The 12,305-nt window shown below is 45.0% G+C and overlaps 1 protein-coding gene across 1 annotated transcript in view; it reads right to left on the reverse strand.

The window, feature by feature from the left end:
* The window catches only part of LOC149449525 (transient receptor potential cation channel subfamily M member 2-like), a gene marked incomplete at its 5' end in the record, with an annotated part of 143,796 nt that overhangs the window by 28,089 nt on the left and 103,402 nt on the right, over positions 1–12,305 (reverse strand). Inside the window, one exon of the mRNA XM_089693137.1 lies at positions 10,479–10,565. Coding sequence (XP_089549263.1) covers positions 10,479–10,565 — 87 coding nt within the window. The remainder of the gene's footprint in view (positions 1–10,478; positions 10,566–12,305) is intronic.

Consider the following 12,305-nt stretch of genomic DNA (forward strand, 5'->3'; position numbering starts at 1 on the left):
CAGAAATTAGTAAGTCACACGCCTTTCAGGAATATTAACGGCTCCTGGACCCCCTTTACTTTTGTGAGACCTCCAAATGCTGTTTCCTCTTATATTTGGGTACCTCTTCTGCTTACTCCTCTCACCGAATCCCCCAAAGAAAATCAGGAAAAAGAAAAGACCATAGCGTGATACCGTAGTAATCTCTCCTCCAAATAATCTCTCCAGACCACTCACATTCTTTTGCGGGATATATCCCCTCAGGATAAAAGAAAATCCCCTATGAGAAATAAGGAACAAAATGGGACACCAAAATATAATGTGCCAGTATTTAACAGGTTTGAGCCTTTTAACAATTGGGGCACCCTAGCACCTCAGGAATATGGTTACCCTCCAATGAGGGAGGATTTTCAGAGGGGGGGGGGTATGGGGGACCCCCATGGAGAGGGGGAGGAGGAAAAGGGTCATTCCAGATGAGGGGAAGAGGAGGACCTTTTTATCCACCCAGGAGGGGGGGAGGAGGGTGGAGACCTCCTATGAACCAACAAGACCCCTATTGGCCAAGAGGAGGGGATGTAGAGGGGGGAAAAGGAAAAAGAAAGAGGTCAACTTAAATCAAGGGATCTTCAATTTGAGTGATTCTGTTTTAAATGAAGAAGAGGTAAAAGTTTTAGCATTAGGATTGAAATACGCACCGGACAAAAAACTTAATAAACTGGAAACTTATATAGATATACATAAGTTTGTAAGGAAAATAAATTTAAAGAAATATTGGGCGAATAAAACTAATTTTGAGTATAACAGTGTAAAGGGAGATGATTATTTTCTGCATACACAGTTGAGGAATAAATCGGTGTTTAATCCGAAAATCTCTAATAATTGTTGTGTAGAAACATTTAAAAAAATGGTGGAACATGATCTGGAGGAATTAACCATTCCCTTTATGAGGAAGAAACATGATTTAGAAACTGGTATAAAAAGACTGGAGGAAAATAAAAATATTGTTATAAGGCCAGCCGACAAGGGTGGTGGCCTGGTGGTACTAAACAAGGTAGATTATTATACAGAACTAAGTAGATTGGTAGATGATGTTGAAACATATGAGTTGTTAAGGGGTAACCCCATTATTAAATATAAGAATCTGTTAGTAAAACATGTTAAAGAAGGGGGTAAAAGAGGAATACTTAACAAAAAAGAGATTAAATATCTGGTACCTTCTGCTCCAATAACACCTGTGATCTACCAATTACCAAAAATCCACAAAGATCTTAAAAAACCTCCCGGGAGACCCATTATTAGTGGGATAGATTCATTGTTCTGTAGATTGGGTGAATATGTGGATAAGTTTCTGCAACCTCTAGTTCCCATGTTTCCAGCGTACCTGAGGGATAGTGGTGATTTGATTAATCTGATTAGGGGAATTAGGGAAGAGGGGAGATGTGTGATGGCTAGTGTGGATGTCAATTCCCTGTACACTAATATAAGGCATGCGGATGCATTGGGAGCAGTTAAATGGGCCTTGGAGGCAAAAGCAGGTTTAAAATCACAGCAAACTGAATTTTTACTTAATAGTTTAAATTTAGCTATGTCACATAATTACTTTTGGTACTCTGGGAAATATTATAGGCAAGCAAGGGGTGTGGCCATGGGGGCCAAGTATGCACCATCGGTGGCAAACTTGTTCATGAGTAGGTGGGAAAGTGAAGCCATTTTCAAGAAAAGAACTACAGAGTTGCTAGTGTATAGAAGATTTATCGATGACATTATTATAATTTGGAAAGGTACAAGAGAGACACTGGAGGAGTTTATCCAAGAAATGGGGATTAATTCTTTTAACATATCATTTACTAAAAATATTAGTGAGGAGGGAGTGGATTTTTTGGATCTGACAATTTACAAGAAAGATGACAGGTTTTATACCAAGATATATTTCAAGCAAGTAGATAGGAATGGATATATCCCAAGTTTTAGTTGCCACCATAAAAATTGGCTAAAATCCATCCCTAAGAGTCAGCTTATTAGGATCAAACGTAATTGTGATGATGAAGGTGTTTTTTTGGAACAGTCTGAGGTGTTGTTGCAAAGGTTTAGGGAGAAAGGCTATGGAGAAGAAAATCTGGCGGTTTCATTGGAACAGGTTAGAAAGATCAGTAGAGATGAACTTCTAAAGAAAAAAGAAAGTAAAAAGAAGTTGGGAGATGTGGCTTTCATCACAGGATATTCTAAGCATTACAAATTAGTTGAAAACATTATTAAAAAATATTGGTCAATTTTAATGAGGGATGAAACCCTTGGGAAAGTGTTACCTAGTAAACCCCTGTTTATATATAGAAAACCATCTACTTTAAGGTCTAGGCTTGTTAAAAATGTTCCAGATGTACCTAAGAAATTGGTTACTTTTTTGGATAGGGCTGGTTTTTTCAAGTGTGGGAGGTGTTTGGCTTGTAGAACCCTGAAAGGGGATAGAAAGAAGCAATACAAGGATTTTCAATCCTGTTATAATGGAGGATCCCATAAGATTAATAAATTTATATCATGTGATAGTACGCATGTTACCTATCTGCTGGAGTGCTCTTGTAAACTCCAGTATATAGGGAGAACAACTAGGAAACTTGCCACCAGATTGGGAGAACATATTAGGAACATAAAGAAGGGATTCAAACATCATAGTTTATCATATCATTTTAGAAGGTATCATAACAGAGATCCGGCATCGTTGAAATTTTGTGGGATAGATAGAGTAGAAGCCCCTTGGAGAGGAGGTAATATGGTAATAAATGTGTCCCAAAATGAAACGAAGTGGATTTATCAAATGGGTACATTGTATCCTAATGGGTTGAATGTAGATATTGATATAAATTGCTTTTTGTCGAATTGGTAATATCCAGTTATAAGTCCGTAGTGCGTGTTCATGATTAGGTGTTTTTATTTCATTTTTATCTTATTCTTATTTTTATTTTTATTATTTTTATTTTTATATTTATTTTTATTTTTATTTATTTTTATTTTTATCTTTATTTTTATTTATTTATATATGTTTTATTATATTTTTTTATTTTTATTTTTATTTATTTTTATTTTTATTTATTTTTATTTTTATTATTTATATTTATTTTTATTTTTGTATTTATTTTTATTTTTATTTTTATTTATTTTTATTTACTTATATTTGTTTTTATTTCTATTTTTATTATTATTATTTTTTGTATTTTATTTTTATCTTTATTTATTTTTATTTTTATTTTTATTTTCATTTATATTTATTCATATCTGTCTTTACCCTTGTGTTTGGGGTGAAGACTTAGGATTAAAATTAGGTATTATGTCTTTTAATTAATGTATTTATTGTAATGGTTTTTTGTTGTAAAGGGACCCCACATGGGTGTGCAGATGGATGGCGGTGATGGACATGCCTGTGTCCAGGTTTTGTGTCCAGATTAATTAGTGGGAGGGATCCCCTAATGCTTTATAAGCGGCTTGGAAGTGGTAATGAGCGTCTTGATAACGCCCTGTGGGTGGGGTGAAACGCGTTGACGCACTTCCGGTTGCCTGGTCCGTCGTCTGACGTCATTTCCGGTGAGTGGAGCGCACGCCGAGCGGTGCGTTCCAAGGGGCCATCTTAGCCTAGTAGATGAGTCTGTAGCTGAGGTCTGCCATCCTGCTGCACACTAGACTGTGGGGTCTCTTATAAGAAGTCGGTGTACCTGAAAAGTGGATCATTTTGGAAGAAAATCATTGTTGTTTTGAATAAAAGGCGGGCTATATCCCGCAAAAGAATGTGAGTGGTCTGGAGAGATTATTTGGAGGAGAGATTACTACGGTATCACGCTATGGTCTTTTCTTTTTCCTGATTTTCTTTGGGGGATTCGGTGAGAGGAGTAAGCAGAAGAGGTACCCAAATATAAGAGGAAACAGCATTTGGAGATCTCACAAAAGTAAAGGGGGTCCAGGAGCCCTTAATATTCCTGAAAGGCGTGTGACTTACTAATATCTGGTGAGTGCGGTTAATGTTGATTTCTGCACTGGTGGATGGTGAAGGGATCAGTAACACGGAAGAATCCAATGATAATTATAAATTGATTTATTTTTGTCACGGGACTGTTAAATATATATATATTTTTTTGGGACTTTTTCAATTTTTTATCACTTGATTTTTTTTGTCACTGGACTTATGAATTTAATTTAATGTTTTTATTTTTATATTAATTTATTTATATATAATTTATTATATTAATCTTTATTAGCAAAAAAATGATTTTTCTAGTTGAGTAATGCAATTGAATATGTGGGTTTGCGCTGGTTTTCATTGTTAAAAGATTTTTGGTCTTTGTACCTGTGCACAGCAGCATCTCACGGGGATTTGTGTGTTAAATAGGAGAGTCCTGGGCGCTGAGGTTTTGTTTTCTTTACATCCCTGTACTGTCCGCAGTCTCTGGTCATCCCTGTACTGTGTCCGCAGTCTCTGGTCATCCCTGTACTGTCCGCAGTCTCTGGTCATCCCTGTACTGTCCGCAGTCACTGGTCATTACTGTACTATGTCCGCAGTCTCTGGTCATCTCCTGTACTGTGTCCGCAGTCTCTGGTCATTACTGTACTATGTCCGCAGTCTCTCGTCATCCCTGTACTTTCCGCAGTCTCTGGTCATCCCTGTACTGTCCACAGTCACTGGTCATCCCTGTACTGTGTCCGCAGTCTCTGGTCATCTCCTGTACTGTGTCCGCAGTCTCTGGTCATCCCTGTACTGTCCGCAGTCTCTGGTCATCCCTGTACTGTGTCCGCAGTCTCTGGTCATCCCTGTACTGTCCGCAGTCTCTGGTCATCCCTGTACTGTCCGCAGTCACTGGTCATTACTGTACTATGTCCGCAGTCTCTGGTCATCCCTGTACTGTCCGCAGTCTCTGGTCATCTCCTGTACTTTCCGCAGTCTCTGGTCATCCCTGTACTGTCCGCAGTCACTGGTCATCCCTGTACTGTGTCCGCAGTCTCTGGTCATCTCCTGTACTGTGTCCGCAGTCTCTGGTCATCCCTGTACTGTCCGCAGTCTCTGGTCATCCCTGTACTGTGTCCGCAGTCTCTGGTCATCCCTGTACTGTCCGCAGTCTCTGGTCATCTCCTGTACTGTCCGCAGTTTCTGGTCATCTCCTGTACTGTTCGCAGTCTCTGGTCATCTCCTGTACTGTGTCCGCAGTCTCTGGTCATCTCCTGTACTGTGTCCGCAGTCTCTGGTCATCTCCTGTACTGTGTCCGCAGTCTCTGGTCATCCCTGTACTGTCCGCAGTCTCTGGTCATCTCCTGTACTGTCCGCAGTCTCTGGTCATCCCTGTACTGTGTCCGCAGTCTCTGGTCATCTCTGTACTGTGTCCGCAGTCTCTGGTCATCTCCTGTACTGTGTCCGCAGTCTCTGGTCATCCCTGTACTGTCCGCAGTCTCTGGTCATCTCCTGTACTGTGTCCGCAGTCTCTGGTCATCCCTGTACTGTGTCCGCAGTCTCTGGTCATCCCTGTACTGTCCGCAGTCTCTGGTCATCCCTGTACTGTGTCTGCAGTCTCTGGTCATCCCTGTACTGTGTCCGCAGTCTCTGGTCATTCCTGTACTGTGTCCGCAGTCTCTGGTCATCCCTGTACTGTCCGCAGTCTCTGGTCATCCCTGTACTGTGTCCGCAGTCTCTGGTCATCCCTGTACTGTGTCCGCAGTCTCTGGTCATCCCTGTACTGTCCGCAGTCTCTGGTCATCCCTGTACTGTCCGCAGTCTCTGGTCATCTCCTGTACTGTTCGCAGTTTCTGGTCATCTCCTGTACTGTGTCCGCAGTCTCTGGTCATCTCCTGTACTGTGTCCGCAGTCTCTGGTCATCTCCTGTACTGTGTCCGCAGTCTCTGGTCATCTCCTGTACTGTGTCCGCAGTCTCTGGTCATCTCCTGTACTGTCCACAGTCTCTGGTCATCCCTGTACTGTGTCCGCAGTCTCTGGTCATCCCTGTACTGTGTCCGCAGTCTCTGGTCATCTCCTGTACTGTCCGCAGTCTCTGGTCATCTCCTGTACTGTGTCCGCAGTCTCTGGTCATCCCTGTACTGTGTCCGCAGTCTCTGGTCATCCCTGTACTGTCCGCAGTCTCTGGTCATCCCTGTACTGTCCGCAGTCTCTGGTCATCCCTGTACTGTCCGCAGTCTCTGGTCATCCCTGTACTGTGTCTGCAGTCTCTGGTCATCCCTGTACTGTGTCTGCAGTCTCTGGTCATCCCTGTACTGTGTCTGCAGTCTCTGGTCATCCCTGTACTGTGTCCGCAGTCTCTGGTCATCCCTGTACTGTCCGCAGTCTCTGGTCATCCCTGTACTGTGTCTGCAGTCTCTGGTCATCCCTGTACTGTGTCCGCAGTCTCTGGTCATCTCCTGTACTGTGTCCGCAGTCTCTGGTCATCCCTGTACTGTCCGCAGTCTCTGGTCATCCCTGTACTGTCCGCAGTCTCTGGTCATCTCCTGTACTGTTCGCAGTTTCTGGTCATCTCCTGTACTGTGTCCGCAGTCTCTGGTCATCTCCTGTACTGTGTCCGCAGTCTCTGGTCATCTCCTGTACTGTGTCCGCAGTCTCTGGTCATCTCCTGTACTGTGTCCGCAGTCTCTGGTCATCCTTGTACTGTGTCCGCAGTCTCTGGTCATCTCCTGTACTGTGTCCGCAGTCTCTGGTCATCCCTGTACTGTCCGCAGTCTCTGGTCATCTCCTGTACTGTGTCCGCAGTCTCTGGTCATCCCTGTACTGTCCGCAGTCTCTGGTCATCCCTGTACTGTGTCCGCAGTCTCTGGTCATCTCCTGTACTGTGTCCGCAGTCTCTGGTCATCCCTGTACTGTCCGCAGTCTCTGGTCATCCTTGTACTGTGTCCGCAGTCTCTGGTCATCTCCTGTACTGTGTCCGCAGTCTCTGGTCATCCCTGTACTGTCCGCAGTCTCTGGTCATCTCCTGTACTGTGTCCGCAGTCTCTGGTCATCCCTGTACTGTCCGCAGTCTCTGGTCATCCCTGTACTGTGTCCGCAGTCTCTGGTCATCTCCTGTACTGTGTCCGCAGTCTCTGGTCATCCCTGTACTGTCCGCAGTCTCTGGTCATCTCCTGTACTGTGTCCGCAGTCTCTGGTCATCCCTGTACTGTGTCCGCAGTCTCTGGTCATCCCTGTACTGTCCGCAGTCTCTGGTCATCCCTGTACTGTGTCTGCAGTCTCTGGTCATCCCTGTACTGTGTCAGCAGTCTCTGGTCGTCCCTTTACTGTCCGCAGTCTCTGGTCGTCCCTGTACTGTCCGCAGTCTCTGGTCATCTCCTGTACTGTGTCCGCAGTCTCCGGTCATCCCTGTACTGTGTCCGCAGTCTCTCGTCATCCTTGTACTGTGTCCGCAGTCTCTGGTCATCCCTGTACTGTGTCCGCAGTCTCTGGTCATCCCTGTACTGTCCGCAGTCTCTGGTCATCCCTGTACTGTGTCCGCAGTCTCTGGTCATCCCTGTACTGTGTCCGCAGTCTCTGGTCATCCCTGTACTGTGTCCGCAGTCTCTGGTCATCCTTGTACTGTGTCCGCAGTCTCTGGTCATCCCTGTACTGTGTCCGCAGTCTCTGGTCATCCCTGTACTGTCCGCAGTCTCTGGTCATCCTTGTACTGTGTCCGCAGTCTCTGGTCATCTCCTGTACTGTGTCCGCAGTCTCTGGTCATCCCTGTACTGTCCGCAGTCTCTGGTCATCTCCTGTACTGTGTCCGCAGTCTCTGGTCATCCCTGTACTGTCCGCAGTCTCTGGTCATCCCTGTACTGTGTCCGCAGTCTCTGGTCATCTCCTGTACTGTGTCCGCAGTCTCTGGTCATCCCTGTACTGTCCGCAGTCTCTGGTCATCTCCTGTACTGTGTCCGCAGTCTCTGGTCATCCCTGTACTGTGTCCGCAGTCTCTGGTCATCCCTGTACTGTCCGCAGTCTCTGGTCATCCCTGTACTGTGTCTGCAGTCTCTGGTCATCCCTGTACTGTGTCAGCAGTCTCTGGTCGTCCCTTTACTGTCCGCAGTCTCTGGTCGTCCCTGTACTGTCCGCAGTCTCTGGTCATCTCCTGTACTGTGTCCGCAGTCTCCGGTCATCCCTGTACTGTGTCCGCAGTCTCTCGTCATCCTTGTACTGTGTCCGCAGTCTCTGGTCATCCCTGTACTGTGTCCGCAGTCTCTGGTCATCCCTGTACTGTCCGCAGTCTCTGGTCATCCCTGTACTGTGTCCGCAGTCTCTGGTCATCCCTGTACTGTGTCCGCAGTCTCTGGTCATCCCTGTACTGTGTCCGCAGTCTCTGGTCATCCTTGTACTGTGTCCGCAGTCTCTGGTCATCCCTGTACTGTGTCCGCAGTCTCTGGTCATCCCTGTACTGTTAATTAGTTTGCACTACTGTACGAGTTGTTTTTTCTAAACCAAAAGCTCGATATTCAGCTTTCATTGCAGTGTTGGCACTTTGAAAGAAATAAGTTGGTTTTGGGTTGCAGTTTGGGCACTCGGGCTCAAAAAGGTTCGCCATCACTGGTATATAGTATCACCCCCTTTTTGTTTGGCAATTCAGGTTGCTCATACATAGAAATATCTATATACAATAATAAATTTGATTCATAATTCCCTGATGATCATAGGCTAATGCATATAGTGTCATCCATAGCCAGAACTCCCATATGCGTGCGCATCTGGGATCGCTACATGAGATGGCTGTGACTACAACAAAATGGCGCCGATTAACGGCGCACGCGCGAGACAGCGGACATTATGGCGCAGGTCACACCGCGCATGCGCAAATTAGCCCGCAAGATGGCGGATGCGATAACACGCGCGCCATTTGCAGGCTGTAAATTGAACACACCAGACGTCTGACACTCGCACGCACACTCCCTATGAATACATGCTTTAGCACGAAACACGTAAGGGAAGAGCTGCAGCGTCCAGACATCACTCCGCCGAGACACATGCAGGACCCCTTTTGAAACGATATTACACCATTTTGGCATCCTTTCTTGGGACTCTTGTTGAGTCCACCACCCACAGAGCCCACAGGGAAAGTGCTGTATCCCAGAGTTGAGAGGTGCTGTATCCAATCTGATGATCCAGATGGAAGCCCAGAAGGGATAGATGTGCCCATAAGAGGATCCTACTGAACCAATGAGATGTTGTATTATCTCAAATGCATGATGGAATTATGTATCTGGTTAGTGTGTAATTATATTATTTCATCACCAGAAGACGCACAGTGGATCACTTGATTTGAAGCTTCACTTCCTATGAATTTTCTATATAGACTTTGTCACTTTAGCACCAACAGTCACTATTGTGGATGTACGTTTGCACTAATGTCACTTCATTTATTTATTTATGCATTTCTCCTGCAATCGGGAATACTGTATATGTGCATTACTGTTATATATTTTTTTGACATACCTTGTATGACAGAGCAATTTCCCAGGTTATAAGCATTTGCACTTTATATTATCATACATTATTTATTGAGGTTTTAGCTCTGCACCTTTGTTATTATTATCAGTACAAGGGACGCAGCAGGTTAGCACAGGTAGCAGAGCAGGAAAGCACAGAAGGCAAAGTAGACAGTATTGAGGACAAAGCAGAACAGCACAGAGGGCTGAGTAGTACAGCACAAAATGGAGGTTATTGGAGGAGGTTATTGGTGCCTTTCGGTGTACAGCAGCTCATTTTTAGCTCTCACTTTTACTCCTGCTTACTATTGTGCCCCTTTTACTGTTTGCTCTGCCCTCTGTGCTGTCCTGCTGTGTCTCTTGTACTGTCTGCTCCATCAATTGTACTGTCCTACTGTGTCCCCTGTACTTTCTGCTCCACCTACTGTACTGTTATGTAGTGTCCTCTGTACTGTCTACTCTGCCTTTGTGCTGTCCTGCTGTGTCCTCTATACTGTCTGCTCTATCGATTGTACTGTCCTGCTGTGTCTTCTGTACTGTCTACTCTGCCTTCTGTACTGTGCTGCTCTGCCCTCTGTGCTGGTCTGCTCTACCACCTGTGAGCTCCTGCTCAGCCTCTGTGCTGTTCTGCTCTACCACCTGTGAGCTCCTGCTCAGTCCTCTGTGCTGTTCTGCTCTACCACCTGTGAGCTCCTGCTCAGCCCTCTGTGCTGTTCTGCTCTACCACCTGTGAGCTCCTGCTCAGCCCTCTGTGCTGTTCTGCTCTACCACCTGTGAGCTCCTGCTCAGCCCTATGTGCTGGTCTGCTGTACTACCTGTGAGCTCCTGCTCAGCCCTCTGTGCTGTTCTGCTCTACCACCTGTGAGCTCCTGCTCAGCCCTATGTGCTGGTCTGCTGTACCACCTGTGAGCTCCTGCTCAGCCCCCTGTGTTGTACTATTACACCCTACTCAATCCTCTCTGTGTTTTCCTATTCAATCCTCTGTACTGTCCTGCTCATTTCTCAGTTCTGAGATGCACATCTAGTCATCAACTGTACAGAAAAGGGTATAATAAATAAACATTATTGCTGCTCACCGTGTAAGTACAGGGTGCAAAGAATGGTTTGGCCCAAACCGACGCATATTCCCGATTCCTCTCAGTCCAGTTCGTCCCATTGGGTTTCTGCATAATGTGACAAGATTTCCTTTTTAAGCACAGACTGTACTTGGTCCTGTTGTTATCATTCTAGTGATGAGGGCAGAGGAAAATCCTTATCCAGTTACTACACCAGAGAGAACTCTACATATGAATTCCAGCATTAGGGAAGTTTGTGGGCTTCTTTTGAGCAACAAAGACTTTTTAATTCATATCACTGGGCCATATAAGCCATCATTTATACTCTGAGGAAGCTAGAGGAAAACTCATATCAGGACTATTCTTCAGGAAGATAATGCATATAAACCATCATGGCGGCTACCTCTGCTCCCTCGACTCTGGTCTACTGCAAGTGAAGGAATTATCTGCCACTAATTCTCTGTTATAAGGACAGAAAGAATTTCAAAAACCCTCTGAAGAGGCTCAGCCATCAGTGGAACCGTGTGACATGCTGAGGGAGGCTATCTATAAATAGAGAAAAAACAATATTGAAATATCAGTTCTGATCACAAGCATATCTACAAATCATAGGGCCCCATAACAGAATGTTAACGTGAGACACAAACATTGCAAAGTGGCCCATTATACTGGTGTCAGAATAAAGATCCCCATTACAATGGTAGTAGGTGGCAAAACCCACGTTACTTTGATGGTAAATGGTGAAGGTTCATTTAGGTTTGTGGTAATGACATAGTCCCTTGTCAGCAGCAAAGTCTCCTTTACATGCTCAATGGCGAAGCTCCCTTTTTGTAGATGGCTTCCACATGAACCATCATTGTAAAGGGGAAGTCCCTTTAAGTTAGTTGTCATTTTGGTAGCCCTTGTTATATTGGTGGTCATTGGTGAAGCCTCCTACATATTGGTGGTTTGTGGCAAAGCCCTGATAACATTGGCGAACAGTGGCAAAACCCTTTTCATATTGGTAGTCCATGGCAAAGCCGATAATATTGCTGATCAGCATTGAAGTCCTCTCTTTTTATTGATGATCAGTAACAAAACACCCATTACATTGATTGTCAGTAGTGAAGCCCTTGTTACATTGGAGGTAAGTGGTGAAGCCTCCATTACATTAGTGGTCAGTAACTATGCCCCCCATTACCTTGATGGTCAGTTGCAAAGTCTTATTGGTGATCAGTGGAGACATCACAATTAGATTAGTAATGAGTGGATAGTGATGATGGCTCCATGACATTGGTGGTCATTGACTAAGCCCTGGTATATTGTTTGACATTGACAGTGCCAAAGTCCCTATGACGTTGGTGGTCAGTGGACAGTAATAAAAACCCTGGTACACTGTTGATTAAGGGTGAAGCCACTATTACAATGATTGTAAGTAGCAAACCCAAAAGTAATCTTCTTCTCTGAAGAACTTGTCTTTAGTTTGGAGCAGGGGCGGACAGACCATTTGGAAACTCAGGCACTGCCCGAGGGCCCGGGGTTAGTAGGGGGCCCCATGAGATGCCCCTGGTACCTTTTTCATTGGCTTTTTGAGTTTGGGCAAGAACATAGGGGCCCCATGATCCCCTATTGCCTGGGGGCCCCATGAGTTGTCAGTCCGCCCCTGGTTTGGAGGCATCTTGAGTACTAGTCACAAGTGGGTGAGTGGTTTGCTCTGACTAGTGCCTGCCATCTCTGCTTTGCTCTGACTAGTGCCTGCCGTCTCTTGGGCTCTGTACAATCCACATCAACAAATGTCACTTTCATCTTTTTTTGCATTTATCATTTTTACATACTGTACAGCAGTGGCGGACTGAAAACATATGGGGC

This window comes from Staurois parvus, unplaced genomic scaffold (genome assembly GCF_062004578.1).
Source record: "Staurois parvus isolate SC_StPar_1 unplaced genomic scaffold, SC_StPar_1.0 ptg000615l, whole genome shotgun sequence".
NCBI classification, from domain to species: Eukaryota; Metazoa; Chordata; class Amphibia; order Anura; family Ranidae; genus Staurois; species Staurois parvus.